Source organism: Hordeum vulgare, chromosome 4H (assembly GCF_904849725.1).
Source record: "Hordeum vulgare subsp. vulgare chromosome 4H, MorexV3_pseudomolecules_assembly, whole genome shotgun sequence".
NCBI classification, from domain to species: Eukaryota; Viridiplantae; Streptophyta; class Magnoliopsida; order Poales; family Poaceae; genus Hordeum; species Hordeum vulgare.
In genome coordinates, this window is record NC_058521.1 from 2376219 (window position 1) to 2392701 (window position 16483).

Sequence of the window (16483 nt, forward strand, 5' to 3'; positions counted from 1 at the left end):
GTGTGTGGTTCCTTCTCTCTTATGCCTGAAATATTTTTCTTGAGTTGGTCTTTGATATAAATGGTGGTGGCCATGGTCCTCCCATCCATGTTCATCCACTGGTTGCTGCCTAACTTTTGAGCTAATCATAGGAAATTCCACAAGCCAGTGCTACTGAATAAGAAATGTCAAAGTGCGCATGCCCAGACCAAGACTTGGGATAGCGATATCGTAGACCATACATTGTGCTTTTGTTCTGGGATCTCACTGGTGACCTCCAGTCTTCTTCCCATTCACGAGCTAGTTGTTTCCTCCCTCTTCCAACCAATATGGCTGCTGAGCTTGGGCACCTCGCCCGAGCAGCTGCCGCGATACTTTGCCTGCTGATTTCCCATGTAGCAGCGGCCGACTCCCGTGCTCAAGCAAGGGTTTCGGGCGGGGCTATAACCTGCATCAGCACGGAACGGGACGCGCTTCTGTCCTTCAAGGCAGGCCTCCTCGACCCTGCTGACCGTCTCTCGTCATGGTATGGCCAAGACTGTTGTCGGTGGGAGGGAGTCCGCTGCAGCAACACAACAGGCCATGTCATAAAGCTCGACCTCCGGAACACCTACATGTATCAGGAAACATACGACGTCGACTGGTCCAAAAGCCTTAGCTTGTCGAGAGCTGAGATGAGCTCCTCTTTAGCTGCTTTGCGACATCTGAGGTATCTTGATCTGAGTGGGAATGACTTCAACGGCACTAGCATACCTGTGTCCGTGGGCTCTCTGGAGAACCTAAGGTACCTCAACCTCTCGTCGTCTGATTTTGGTGGGAGAATACCTTCCCAACTAGGCAATCTCTCAAAATTGCAATATCTTGATCTGAGTGGGAATTACTTGATTGGCGGCGGCGCCAGCATACCTGTGTCCGTGTGCTCTCTAGAGAAGCTAAGGTACCTCGACCTCTCGTCATCAGGTTTCAATGGGAGAATGCCTTCCCAACTCGGCAACCTCTCAAAATTGCAATATCTTGATCTGATTGACAATAACTATGTTGGTAGTAGTCTGCACGCAGTGGACCTTGCATGGTTGGAGCGTCTCCAATCGTTGAGTCATCTTGACATTAGCGATGTGGACCTCAGTGCCGTGCATGATTGGGTTTACATGGTGAACATGCTTTCTTCTCTGAGAGTGCTTCGCTTGGCAAATTGTGGCCTGAACAACACAGCTGTGTCTGCTAGTACTTCACAGTCAAATCTCACACATCTCCAAGTCCTTCATCTCTCATTCAACGTGTTTATCACATCACTAGAACAAAGCTGGTTTTGGGATATCACAAGCCTTAAGGAACTTTACCTGGAATCTAGCTATCAGCATGGCTATATTCCTGAAGAACTGGGAAACATGACGTCCCTTAAAGTCATAGATTTTGCTCACAATAATCTTGTGGGATTGATACCAACCAACTTACAAAATTTGTGCAGTTTGGAAGTGCTGCTTTTCGGTGGTACGAACATTAATGCGAGCATAGGGGAATTCATGGATCGATTGCCAAGGTGCTCGTGGAGTACAATACAAGAGTTTTCAGTGGGTACTGCAAGCATGAGCGGAAAACTACCAATCTGGATTGGTAATATGACCAGTCTCAGTGTTCTTTATGCCGATGATAACATGATAACTGGTAATGTACCAATGGGAGTTGGAGCACTTGGCAACTTGACAGTGTTGAGTCTCAGCGGCAATAAACTCGATGGTGTGCTTAGGAAGGAGCATTTTTCAGGCTTATTGAAATTAGAGGATCTACAATTGGGGGGCAACTCCTTGAAAATGGACATCGAACCAAACTGGGTTCCTCCATTTAGACTAAAGTCCCTAGACCTACAATCATGCACAGTGGGCCCCCGTTTTCCTGATTGGCTTAGATCGCAGACTGACATTGTTGATCTTGTTCTAACAAATACAAGTTTGGATGACGTAATTCCTGATTGGTTTTGGGTGACATTTTCACGAGCTTGGAACTTGGATGCATCAGGAAACAAGTTGCGTGGTTCATTACCGGCAAATCTACAACAAATGTCAGCTGGCTATATATTTCTTGGGTCCAATAATCTTACAGGTCAAGTTCCACGTCTCCCTATAAACATAACACATTTGAACCTGTCTTCAAACTCTTTCTCAGGGTCATTGCCATCCATGCTAGCTCCAATGCTTGAGGTGTTGTTGCTCGCGGATAATGAAGTTACAGGCACCATTCCATCATCTATGTGCCGGTTGATTGGTCTAGCTCGACTAGACCTATCTGGAAACAAATTAACAGGAGATGTTATCCAGTGCTGGAACAAGCCAGATAACGTTTCTTCAGTGTTCGGTGCAAATTCGGAAGATCAATTTGGTTCTGGAATGTATACCCTATCCTTAAGCAACAATAATCTCTCAGGTGAATTCCCTAAATTTCTTCAGAGTGCCTCACGACTGAGGTTCCTTGATCTTTCATACAACAGGTTCTTTGGAACATTGCCCGAGTGGTTACCAGAAAAAATGCCAGACTTGCAAATCTTGAGGGTGAGATCCAATCTGTTCAGTGGTCATATTCCGAAGAATCTTACTCGCCTTGAAAGTCTTCACTATTTGGACATAGCCCGTAACAATATATCAGGAACCATACCATGGTCGCTATCAAACTTGTCAGTAATGAGGGGCATGTATCAGAATAAGTCAGACTACATGTTGGAGGAGAGCATAGCAGTAATAATGAAAGACCAAACACGAGAATATACCTTTGAAATCTTCCATCTACTGGTGAATTTTGATCTGTCATGTAACAGTTTAACAGGCCAGATTCCAGAGGAAATAAGTTTACTGATTGGGCTTAACAATCTGAACTTGTCAAGTAATCAGCTGACCGGCAAAATCCCAAATCAGATTGGAGATCTGAAGCAGTTGGAGTCCCTCGACCTCTCCTACAACAAGTTATCTGGTGAAATCCCATCAAGTTTGTCGGCTCTAACATCTCTGAGCCACTTGAACCTGTCATATAACAGATTATCAGGTGCGATACCATCTGGGCAACAGCTAGAGGTTCTCGACAATCTAAATTATACCTACATCGGCAACCCTGGTCTATGTGGCTACCCTCTCTCAAAGAACTGCTCCACTAGTACTACTGATGCGGAGCAAAGCGGCGGCCATGAAGATACAGATCATATCTCATATCTCTACCTTGGGATGAGCATAGGATTTGTGGTCGGCCTTTGGGTTGTGTTTTGCACCATGTTACTGAGGAGAACCTGGGCAATTGCCTACTTTCAGGTCATCGACAAGCTGTATGATGAGACTTATGTGCGGGTGGCTATTAGTTGGGCTCGCCTGATGAAGAGGACCCACGACGACACAGCATGAGGAGCCTGCTTCATGTGCAGCTCAACTGGTGAAGAGCTGTATGTTAGTACGTACTTTGTTATTTGGAGAATAAGTGGTACTTTGGTGTGTGTACTGCAACTATGTACAAGTTTCTGGTGCTATTATCGATCTGTTACCTGCATATGTACTTAATGTACTGTAGCCCAGTATATTGTATGGACTGAATGAAGTGAAAATATTCGATAATGTTAGTAAGATGTTTTGTTCTGTAAACAGCCTATTCTAGTCGGTTTCACCTTTGTTGGTTGAGAAAACCTGATAGTCAGACACAGCATGATTGGTATTAAGTATTAACTTTGATTGGAAATTCTGAATTGAAACATGATACTTTTCTACATAAAGTACCTTTTTTTTTGCGGGAACATCAAGTACCTTTTGTGTGGCTTACTGATTTTTTTTATAAACTCTACGTGTGGAAATTACTCAACTTCTGATCTAGGGAATACAATCAGAGAGCTCGAGTGTAGAGCAAGTGATGCTACTTTTCAATATAAGATTGATGAGCGATGATGTGACCTTGCAGTGAGTGACACATCCAAATCGAATGGGGATGCGTTGCCTGCTGCCATGTTTGACCCTGTTAGAGACAATCCTGGACTCTGGTTTGAAATTGTATATTGATTGGTCGGCGCCCAACTTTTGAGCTAATCATAAGAGATTCACAAGCCACTACTGCTGAATAAAAGAGATGCCCTACTATTATTCAGTCTCGCTTGCCTCCGGGTCGCTGCTTGGCCATTCCGAGGCGTCCCAGCCGCCGTCCTCCCGAGTCCCCTCCTAGCCAGATCCGCTGGCCGCCGCCGTCACCAGCCACCACGACGGCAGCGGCCGGCCGCCCTTCTCGCGCGCATCCCACCCTCTCCTCCATCTCCGTCCAGATCTGCCGTCAGGCTCGGTCTGTACAACGATCTGGACTTTGGTTGGATGGTGTGGGTGGAATGACAGCAATGGGTGACACCAATAAAGCGGTGCCTGGATGGCGGCGCCCGAGGCGGCCGCGGCTTCGGCTACCGGGACGACGGCTCCCGGTGGCGGCGGGGCTCTAGGGCTTGGACGGCGGCGCCCGGGGCGGCGCGGCTTCGGCTCCCAGGACGGCGTCGCCTGGTACTGCTGGATGTCCAGTGCGCGTAGGTACAACGGTGGTAGCCGATCAGGCCCGATCCACCACGCCAGCGACTGGTTCCAGGTGCCTTCTCCTAGTGCTTGCTGGCCGGATCTAATCCGGTCTTGGCGGTGCTGACGACGACGGCTAACCCGGGACCATGGTGGCGGCGGCGTCCCCTCCGCCGGGGATGACGGGTCTGATGGTGGGGAGACATGGTTGCCGGTGAAAACCGAGCCGACGGCGGACGATGGCGGCTTTCTGCACCGTTACCTTGATGAAGGCTTCGTTCTGTAACTACTGTTGATCCACTCATGCTGCTCCGGGGGAAACTCTAGGATCTGGTTTTCCAGATCGGACGATGGCGGCATTGCGGTGTCGTTCTTCTCTAGGGAGCATCGTTTGTGGAGCAGCGCTGAAAGACGGAGGCAGAAGGTGGAGCGTCTTCGTCCTGCACGGAGCTTCGGTGGTGATGTCAGGTCATGCCTCGCCGACAGGTGCTACGCTTTGTCATGCCTGGCCGACAGGTGCTACGCACGACGGATCTTATTGAGTCTTCGCGTCTGGATGGACGAGCGCAGGGAGGTGGTGTTGTTGGGCGTCGTGGTGGCATCGACGGACGGCCGGACTGACAAGGATTATGCGGATCTCTCTCCTGAAGATGGTTCAACGGTTCGATGATGATGGCGGCTTCTAAAACGTGTGCATGTGGTGTACGCTTTAGGTCTGCTGCACCGGTTGTGAGTTCCGATACGTCATGTGGATGGATCGGAGACGACACCGGATTTAGATATGGGGAGTGAGAGCACTCCACATTATCTCGGTTTGTAGGTGTGAGAGGGGGCTTCGGGTGGTTTGATGTATGTTCTTGTCAGACCTTTATTGAATAAGTAATAAAGATGGCTGCATGCATCACTCGATGCAGAGGGCGGGGCTTAGCCTCCTTTTCTAAAAAAACTACTGCTGAATAAACAAAGTCAAAGTGTGCATGCCCAGACCAAGACTTGAGGATGGCAATATCCTTTTTTTTCGAAAAGGAGGCCTCGCCCCGGCCTCTGCATCGAGTGATGCATACAACCATTTATTTAAGTACTGAAAAGATCCAAAATAGGTACAAAGTCGAAAGTAAAGGAAAAAGAAATTACAAGGCGATCAACGCCTAAGCCGAAGATATGAATAGGAGTAGTTGACTAATTCCCTATTCTATCAGCATGTCGCCATCCATATCGGCTGAAGATAGCCTGAGCTACCATCTCCCATCGGGCACACCCAGTAACCAAAGGCTCCCTGGTTTCCACAGGAGTGAGTAAGGACCACATGCGGATCAAGGCGGTAGCCCTGAAGGTGACCTGCAAAAAGTTAATAGATTGTTGTCTGTTAAAAACTAGGCCATTTCTGCAGTTCCATATAGCCCACAAAAGTGCAGAAGTTCCAACTCGAATTAGCTTAGCGAAAGAGACATTAACCCCGTCAAGCCACGTCCCAAATAACATGTTAATGCTAGTAGGCGGGGTAATGTTAAAAGCAATATGGATTGAGCGCCATAATATTTTAGCCATGGGGCAGTCCAGAAAGAGGTGCTTGATTGTTTCATACGTCTGACAGAAGCTACATCTTTGATTTCCTTTCCAATTTCGCTTGGCCAAGTTATCCTTAGTTAAAACAACTCCTTTGTGGACAAACCAAAAAAAGATTTTTAACTTAAGGGGAACCTTAACGTTCCAAATATGTGTAGATTTTGGAATAAGTGAACTATCAATAACATGGTCATACATTGATTTCACCGAGAATGTACCATTGGAGGTCAGTTTCCAAGCAATCCTATCCGGATCATCAGAAAGACTAACATCCATTAGCCTTCTGACTAGATGTAGCCATCTGACCCATCTATTACCTACTAAGGATTGCGAAACTGAATGTTGAGAGGCGTCTCACGTAGCACTGCCGCAACAGTCGTTTGTCTGCGCTGGGCAATGTTATACAGCTGCGGATATTGAAGGGCCAGAGGCTCGTCACCTAGCCAAAGAGCATCACCAGGGATATTGTAGACTGGAACGTGTATCACCAGGGAGCGGGAGGCACTTCTGTCCTTCAAGGCAGACCTTCTGGACCCTACTGGCCGTCTCTCGTCATGGCACGGGGAAGATTGCTGTCAGTGGGAGGGAATACGGTGCAGCAACAGAACAAGCCATGTCCTAAAGCTCGACCTCCGGAACACACATGACTACAACAACAACCTTAGCTTGTCCAAAGATGAGTTGAGCTCCTCTTTGGCTGCATTGCAATAGTTGAGGTATCTTGATCTGAGTGGGAATGCCTTCGGCGGCGCTAGCATACCTGGCTTCATGGGCTCTCTCGAGAACCTAAGGTATCTCGACCTCTCGTCGTCAGACTTCAGTGGGAGAATACCTTCCCAACTCGGTAATCTCTCACACTTGAAATATCTTGATGTTTTTGATGGGATGTCCAATGATATGCATGCAGTGGATCTTGCATGGTTGTCTAGTCTATCACTATTGAGCTATCTTGACTTGAGCAGAATGAACCTCAGTCTTGTGAGGGATTGGGCTTACATGGTTAACATGCTTTCTTCTCTAAGAGTGCTTCGCTTAGAAGATTGTGGGCTTACCAACACAATGTCCACTACTTCAAAATCAAACCTTACACGTCTCCAAGTCCTTGATCTGTCAGCCAACTTGTTTAACACATCACTAGAGCGCAATTGGTTTTGGGACCTCACAAGCCATAAGGAGCTTCACCTCTTTAGCTGCGACTGGCATGGTCCTATTCCCCAAGAACTAGGAAACATGACATCCCTACAAGTCATAGATATAAGTGAAAATCATCAGGTGGGTTCGATACCAAACAACTTGGAAAAATTGTGCAATTTGGAGGTGTTGCGTTTCAACGATAACTGGTACATGAATGCGACCATAGGGAAGTTCATGGATCGATTGCCAAGGTGTTCATGGGGTACAATACAAGAGTTGTCAATGGTGGACACGGCTTTGACTGGAAAACTACCAATCTGGATTGGGAACATGGCCAGTCTTAGCATTCTTTCAATCGGTGGAAACATGATAACTGGCACCGTACCACTGGGAGTTGGAGCACTTGGTAACTTGACAATGTTGGATCTCAGCTACAATAAACTCAGTGGTGTGCTTACTAAGGATCATTTTTCAGGCTTACTTAAATTAAAGAACTTGGACTTATCGGAAAACTCCTTGGAAATGGATACTGAATCTAATTGGGTTCCTCCGTTTAAACTGAAGTACATGGACTTACAGTCATGCTCAATGGGCCCCCATTTTCCAAAGTGGCTTAGATGGCAGACCGACATTGGTTATCTTGGTCTTAGAAATACAAGTTTGGATGATGTTATTCCTGATTGGTTCTGGGTGACATTTTCCCGAGCTTCGGTCTTGGATGCATCAAGAAACACGCTGCATGGTTCCTTACCAACAAATCTACAACACATGTCAGCTAGCATTATATATCTCGGGTCCAATAAGCTTACTGGTCAAGTTCCATGGCTCTTCCCTATGAATATATCACACTTGGATTTGTCTTCAAATTTATTAGAGTCATTGCCAGCAGAGATAAAAGCTCCACAACTTGGGGTGTTGTTACTGGAAAACAATCAAATTATAGGTACCATTTCATCATCTATGTGCCAATTGACTAGTCTAAGATGGTTGGACCTATCCAAAAACAATTTAACACGAGGTGTTATGCAGTGCTGGAAGGATACAGATAACAATTCTTTAGTGCTTGGTGCAAGATCTATAAATACATTTGGTTCAATGATGTATAGTCTATCCTTGAGCAGCAATGATCTCTCAGTGGAATTCCCTAAATTTCTTCGTAGTGCCTCACATTTGGGTTTCCTTGATCTCTCATACAATAGGTTCTTTGGAACATTGCCAAAGTGGTTAGCAGGAAAAATGCCACTATTGCAAATCTTGAGGTTGAGATCAAACATGTTTGGTGGTCATATTCCTAAGAACCTTATTTGCCTTGAAAGACTTCATTATTTGGACTTGGCCCGTAACAATATATCAGGAAGCATACCATGGTCACTATCAAACTTGAAAGCAATGAGAATCATATATGATAATAACCCAGCCTACGATTTTGAGGATAACATACAAGTAATCACAAAAGGCCAAACACGTGAATATTCCATTGAAACCTACCAGTTACTGGTGAATCTTGATCTATCATGTAACAGTATAACGGGACAGATTCCAGAGGAAATACATTTGCTGATTGGGCTTACCAACTTGAATCTATCATGTAATCAGTTGATTGGGAAAATCCCAAACAAGATTGGTGATCTGAAGCAGTTGGAGTCCCTCGATCTATCCTACCACGAGTTTTGTGGTGAAATCCCACCAACTTTTTCGGCTCTAACCTCTCTGACCCAATTGAACCTGTCATACAATAATTTATCAGGCGTGATACCTTCCGGGCCACAGCTGCAGGTTCTCAACAACCTGAACTATACCTACATTGGCAACCCCGATCTATGTGGCTACCCTCTTTCCAAGAACTGTTCTGCTGGTTCTACTAATGCAGCGCAAAGTTTCAACCATGAAGATGCATATCATATCTCATATCTCTACCTTGGGATGGGCATAGGATTTTTGGTTGGCCTTTGGGTTGTGTTTTGCACCATGTTACTGAGGAGAACCTGGGCGATTGCCTACTTTCAGGTCATTGACAAGCTCTATGATGAGACTTATGTGCGGGTGGTTATAACTTGGGCTCACCTGATGAAGTAGACCCACGGTGACACAGCGTGAAGAGCCCGATGCTTCGTGTTCAGCTGAGCTTCTGAAGAGTTGTATGTTAATGCTTTGTAATTTGAAGAGTAACTGTTACTTTTGTGTGTGTGCACTACTTTGTACTAGTCGCGGGTGCTATTTGTAGCTTATACAGTAAACTAAGGCACTCAATGTATTGCAGCGTAATATATTGTATGAATTGAATCAAGTGAAAGTATTTCACAAATTTTATAAGATGGCTTGTTCTGCGAATAGCATATTCTAGTCAGATTGTAGACCACACAATGATGTAATCATAAATACATGATTTTGACTGTTTATTGTTCTGTTAATAACATTGATACGTCTCCCTGACCCTGTTAATTGTTGATTGTGCCCTCTGTTCCTGCTTGCTTGCACTTATGATGGAGACTCTGCCTTTTTGCTTTTGCAGCAGGTCTCTATGATGCAGGCCGCCGCGAGGTTTTGAATGAAGAATGTTTATCGGTCGGCCTCTGGCTGGGGATACAATTGAGTTCATAAATGATTTCGTGGCTTGCAGTTTTCTCTGAGCTACGTCCAATTTCATGGGTAGTAATGTAGTGTATCGAGCCCACAGATTTCAGCCTGATGGACAAGAAAAACAAAGCAGTCTTCTCACTCACTTCCGCGCCAAACAAGGCAGAGCACCATCAGTCAAGTCTTTAATCCTGAACTTGGAGTGTTGGTGTCAGATATGTGTGAGTTGATATTATCGTATTTGCTCTGATTTGATTTGTCTGAAAGCAGATATCTCTAATATTAACAAAATGAAATTTCCGGTTCTAACAAAATGTTCAACTTCCGGTTCTAACAAAATGTTCAATTTCCGGTTCTAACAAAATATGCTTTCAATTTCCGGTTCTAACAAAATGTGCTTGCATTTCTTTCCCTCCCACGTCATTGCATTTTTCTTCCTTTCTATAGGAATTATCAAATCCTAGCCCAACGGTCAGGAAAGTTATGTTCCTACAAGTTTGCGAGATGATCGAGATGGAAAAGAACATGTTGCTATACATTATTATACTACATTACATATTGCATCACCAATGTGAGTAACAAACCTTCGATATCGATCATCATTTTTGAGTTGTTCAGTGCGTTAAGGGACCACACATGCATCTCGGTCCAAATAATAGACGGTCTACTCTGCTTCAGAACAAACCTTCGATATCGATCATCATGTTTGAGTTGTTCAGTGCGTTAAGGGACTGTGGAAAATATGGATGGTTGAATATTGTGTTGTGGTGTTGTTGTTTCATTTTGATCTAACCCTTGTAGGGGTATATATAGGAGTACATGAGGGGTAGAGGCTTGGAGTACAAGACGAGTTACATGTGGTTTAAACTAATTCTATCTCTATCTCCTTATCTCTTACTTAAACCCAATTATACTTTTAACAGGGACCACACATTCTTGATGTGGTGCAGGCTTTTTCTGTTGGTCAGGCATCTAATTTCCACTTGCCTCTCAATCCTATGCCATGATGCCAAGCCAGGGTTCCCGAACGAATGGTAAATAGTTGTCATGAATTCCGATTCACGCAGCATGTACATCAGATTCTTGAACTTGACCATACAAATCTTGTGTCTATTGTGTGTGTTACTAGACGGACTACCTTGTGGAGCTTTTATAAAGACACACACACCCACACACATGCATCCATGTGCCACAAATATATATGCTCTTCTGTTCGATTGTCACACACAAATAAAGAATTTATACCGACCTCCCATTGTCACACACAAATAAAAAGACTGGGTAGTGAAGTGGCTGCTCGAAGGCAACCAAACAACGCATGATCAATATTACAAATGTGCTCTTCTGTCCGATTAAAGCCGTGTAGAAGTCACCGAGAGCATTGAAAAAAATGTCCTTCTTTTAGCTATGTTGATGTGTATACCTAAATATCTTGGTGCAACTTAATGAAGTTGATATTGATGGAACCATTACATCCCCTAGAGCACCTACAACTTATATGGCCATTGTTAATGAAGGATCCCGCTCCCCTACACGTTTTATCACTCTTCCTCTGCAAAAACATGGATGACGCAAGATGATGTGTGACATTCATGATGTTACCTAGGCATGTCATTGGGAAATCAGAGGTATCTAGTTCACTTACAGATATGACTACCAACTACATAATCTGGGCGCATCGCAAAAAAAAAAACCTATATAATTTGGGCTATTGTCATGCGCATCAACCTATGGGAACTTGGGATGCTACCTAGATCGTGTTACCAAGGGTATAATGGTTATTGACGTGTCCGCTACCACTAATACGTAGACTGGATGTGTTGATCAACCGGAGCCCTCCATAAAAGAGACCGTCTCGTATTCTTTGTGACCTTTGAATGGTCGCTTGGCGAACACAATCGACACATATCCGCCTCATTTTGATAGCATCTCATGCCTTCCCGTCTTCCTGAGCTGAGCATGCCTACTTACACCAAGCGGAGGATTCTCTCAAGCACCATATTGTGTTTGCCGAAGCTTCAATGAAATTCCATCATTGGTATCATTTCTTTTATCAAAATTTGTATTGTTTCAAAGTATCGCATGATGCTTTGCTAGGCTTTCAATGATTCACCTGATGTTTCGTTAGGTGCGTTTGTGTGACAGAGAGGGAGAGAGAGAGACTGATCGAGAAAGAAAGAAAGCCAAAGAAAAAACAATATTTATAATCGCGGTCTCTCACATGTCCGAGAGAAAGAGGTGGTGGACGTGACCACAGAAAGCTCAGCACATGAAGATTGGCGAACGAGAATGGGCATCCAAATACTAGTGTGCTATTATGCTCCGGTCCTGACCGTCTCCCTGGTGGAACAATGATTCCTAGGACGACATGCTCATACAAACCGCAGATAGCTGGTTCATATCTTCCAACCGCGATACCCTCTTGACATAGTCACTAGACGACTCCGCCATCTCACCCTAGCTCGATACCCTATTTTCCATTTTCCCCACTCTTGGGATGAAGCTTCCACCACCTTTGTAACTCTACATGCAGTAGCCATATCTACAGAAGCCCTCGTGCAGATACCTTCCCTTTACTGCTCGGTTAAATTCCTGCTACCTCACGATCCCAACATGTAATAGTTAATCGATGACGCGCACTCATAGATGGATAGCATTTAGGGGGAACTCTTTCATGTTGTGAAGCGACGACCACAATCGCTCGAGTGTAGCTGCCTAGCCTGGCCGAGACAGGTGCATGCTAACATCGATCGCGACTGAGTTCAAATTTATAATGGCCATGTAAGATGTATACGGTCAAAGCAGGCGAATAAATATGCAGTATGGCGTGTGGGCATTGCAAATCTCGTCCTTCGCTCACCTACCTTCTATATGTACGTAGCTTGGTCCACCTTTCCTTCAGTTGCGTCCATTACGCAATGTCATGAAAGAAGATAAGTTTTATTTGAGTATAGATCACCATATATACATTTGTAGCAACAAGAAAGAAAAACAGAAGCCGGATTTGCATGAAATGTAATATATGTATACTACATAAGCACTTGGTTTGCCACCACATATATGCTTGATCGGTACAGAATAAGGAACACTACAATGGATATCTAAGATGACCCATGGTGCCCATAGTGTAAAAACTCACTATAGCTAGCATGTATGTGTCAATCGCGTGGAACTCAAAATTAGGTTAAATATCCGTCATAACCTACATGAGTAACACTTTTTTAATCTCACATGATAAATCACAATTCTTGAGCATGCTAGAATTGATAGGATACATGTCCTTTTTCTTCAACAAGGATGTTGTTTGATTAACCCTCTTTTGTTCATGCCAAGGAACAAAGGAACATACCAACATTTGGAACAAAGCAGAACATCAGAACTAGCACATTTTTTTTGAAAAGAAGGATCGCCCCCGGCCTCTGCATTAAAATGATGCATGCAACCATTTTATTAAAGAACGGAAGTACAAGTTCCACACAAGTGCACAATTTGGAAGATTTCACAAATTGAACCCGTAAAAGAAAATAATAAAAGCCACATCTGGCCACGACAACAATAAGCCTGGATGACTAAACACCTAGCCTATTAGTTAGCCACCATCCAAACCGGTTGAAGATAACCCGTGCTACCGTCTCTCACCGGTTGCACCCAGTAGTCAAAAGCTTCCTGGATTCCACAGTTATGAGTAATGATCATGTACGGATCCATGCGGTAGCTCTGTAGATAACCTGTAAAAAATTGTTGAAGTTTTTGTTGTTAAATATGATATCGTTTCTGTAGTTCCATATATATATAGCCCAGAATAAAGCACATATTCCTATCCGAATATGACCCGCAATATTTGATTGTGTTCCATTTAGCTGCATCTCGAATAACGTGTTCATACTAATTAGAGGACCAATGTTAAAGGCTATATGTAAAGCATGCCAAGGTAATTGGGCAAGCGGGAGTCAAGAAAGAGGTGTTTAATAGTTTCATTGTGATCGCAGAAACAATATCTGGTGTTTCCAACATAGCTTCTCTTAATGAGATTGTCCTTCGTCAAAATCACTCCCTTGTGAACGAACCATATAATTTTTTGATTCTTAATGAAACTTTAACCTTCCAAATGTGAGGAGATGACGGTAATGTCCCAGAGTCAATGAGTGTTGGGGAACGTCGCATGGGAAACAAAAATTTTCCTACGCGCACGAAGACCTATCATGGTGATGTCCATCTATGAGAGGGGATGAGTGATCTATGTACCCTTGTAGATCGTACAGCAGAAGCGTTAGTGAACGCGGTTGATGTAGTGGAACGTCCTCACGTCCCTCGATCCGCCCCGCGAACAATCCCGCGATCAGTCCCACGATCTAGTACCGAACGGACGGCACCTCCGCGTTCAGCACACGTACAGCTCGACGATGATCTCGACCTTCTTGATCCAGCAAGAGAGACGAAGAGGTAGAAGAGTTCTCCGGCAGCGTGACGGTGCTCCGGAGGTTGGTGATGACCTTGTCTCAGCAGGGCTCCGCCTGAGCTCCGCAGAAACGCGATCTAGAGGAAAAACCGTGGAGGTATGTGGTCGGGCTGTCGTGGAAAAGTCGTCTCAAATCAGCCCTAAAACCTCCGTATATATAGGTGGGAGGGAGGGGACCTTGCCTTGGGGCTCAAGGAGCCCCAAGGGGGTCGGCCGAGTCCAAGGGAGGAGGACTCCCCCCAAACCGAGTTGGACTTGGTTTGGTGGGAGGGAGTCCCCCTTCCTTCCCACCTCCTCCCTTTTTTTTTTCTTTTCTCTTGATTTTCTCTTCTTGGCGCATAGAGCCCTTTTGGGCTGTCCCACCAGCCCACTAAGGGCTGGTGTGCCACCCTCAAGGCCTATGGGCTTCCCCGGGGTGGGTTGCCCCCCCGGTGAACTCCCGGAACCCGTTCGTCATTCCCGGTACATTCCCGGTAACTCCGAAAACCTTCCGGTAATCAAATGAGGTCATCCTATATATCAATCTTCGTTTCCGGACCATTACGGAAACCCTCGTGACGTCCGTGATCTCATCCGGGACTCCGAACAACATTCGGTAACCAACCATATAACTCAAATACGCATAAAACAACGTCGAACCTTAAGTGTGCAGACCCTGCGGGTTCGAGAACTATGTAGACATGACCCGAGAGACTCCTCGGCCAATATCCAATAGCGGGACCTGGATGCCCATATTGGATCCTACATATTCTACGAAGATCTTATCGTTTGAACCTCAGTGCCAAGGATTCATATAATCCCGTATGTCATTCCCTTTGTCCTTCGGTATGTTACTTGCCCGAGATTCGATCGTCAGTATCCGTATACCTATTTCAATCTCGTTTACCGACAAGTCTCTTTACTCGTTTCGTAATACAAGATCCCGCAACTTACACTAAGTTACATTGCTTGCAAGGCTTGTGTGTGATGTTGTATTACCGAGTGGGCCCCGAGATACCTCTCCGTCACACGGAGTGACAAATCCCAGTCTTGATCCATACTAACTCAACTAACACCTTCGGAGATACCTGTAGAGCATCTTTATAGTCACCCAGTTACGTTGCGACGTTTGATACACACAAAGCATTCCTCCGGTGTCAGTGAGTTATATGATCTCATGGTCATAGGAATAAATACTTGACACGCAGAAAACAGTAGCAACAAAATGACACGATCAACATGCTACGTCTATTAGTTTGGGTCTAGTCCATCACGTGATTCTCCTAATGACGTGATCCAGTTATCAAGCAACAACACCTTGTTCATAATCAGAAGACACTGACTATCTTTGATCAACTGGCTAGCCAACTAGAGGCTTGCTAGGGACGGTGTTTTGTCTATGTATCCACACATGTAAATGAGTCTTCATTCAATACAATTATAGCATGGATAATAAACGATTATCTTGATACAGGAATTATAATAATAACTATATATGTATTATTGCCTCTAGGGCATAATTCCAATAGTCTCCCACTTGCACTAGAGTCAATAATCTAGCCCTCACATCACCATGTGAATTACATTGTAATAAATCTAACACCCATACAGTTCTGGTGTTGATCATATTTTGGCCGTGGAAGAGGTTTAGTCAGCAGGTCTGCTACATTCAGATCCGTGTGCACTTTGCATATATTCACGTCCTCTCCCTCGATGTAGTCGCGGATGAGGTTGAAGCGTCGTTTGATGTGTCTGGTCTTCTTGTGAAACCGTGGTTCCTTTGCTAAGGCAATGGCACCAGTGTTATCACAGAACAAGGTTATTGGATTCAGTGCGCTTGGCACCACTCCAAGATCCGTCATGAACTGCTTCATCAAGACACCCTCCTTAGCCGCCTCCGAGGCAGCCATGTACTCCGCTTCACATGTAGAATCTGCTACGATGCTTTGCTTGGAACTGCACCAGCTTACTGCACCCCATTAAGAATAAATACGCATCCGGTTTGCGACTTAGAGTCGTCCGGATCTGTGTCAAAGCTTGCATCGACGTAACCTTTTACGACGAGCTCTTCGTCACCTCCATACACGAGAAACATCTCCTTAGTCCTTTTCAGGTACTTCAGGATATTCTTGACCGCTGTCCAGTGATCCACTCCTGGATTACTCTGGAACCTACCTGCCATACTTATGGCCAGGCTAACATCCGGTCTAGTGCACAGCATCGCATACATGATAGAACCTATGGCTGAAGCATAGGGGACGGAGCGCATATG

At 45.0% G+C, this 16483-nt stretch overlaps 1 protein-coding gene and 1 pseudogene across 1 annotated transcript; both read left to right on the forward strand.

Annotated features, from left to right (window-relative positions):
• Positions 1-308: 308 nt before the first annotated feature.
• LOC123446850 (receptor-like protein EIX2) lies at positions 309-3578 on the forward strand. Its single transcript, XM_045123387.1, has 3 exons — positions 309-863; positions 1014-1519; positions 1613-3578. Exons 1-3 carry the CDS (start codon positions 309-311, stop codon positions 3360-3362), a joined length of 2811 nt encoding a protein of 936 aa, XP_044979322.1. The 3' UTR covers positions 3363-3578.
• A 781-nt stretch (positions 3579-4359) lies between these two features.
• On the forward strand, positions 4360-9272 carry LOC123448254 (annotated as a pseudogene).
• The last annotated feature ends 7211 nt before the right edge of the window (positions 9273-16483 follow it).

What these genes read in the sequence shown, in the direction of transcription:
- LOC123446850 (XM_045123387.1), top strand. Translation starts at nt 309, where the DNA reads ATGGCTGCTGAGCTTGGGCACCTCGCCCGAGCAGCTGCCGCGATACTT. An exon ending in ATCTGAGTGGGAATTACTTG is followed by an intron (nt 864 to 1,013) that starts ATTGGCGGCGGC and finishes ATTGACAATAAC; the next exon opens with TATGTTGGTAGTAGTCTGCA. An exon ending in TTCATGGATCGATTGCCAAG is followed by an intron (nt 1,520 to 1,612) that starts GTGCTCGTGGAG and finishes GACCAGTCTCAG; the next exon opens with TGTTCTTTATGCCGATGATA.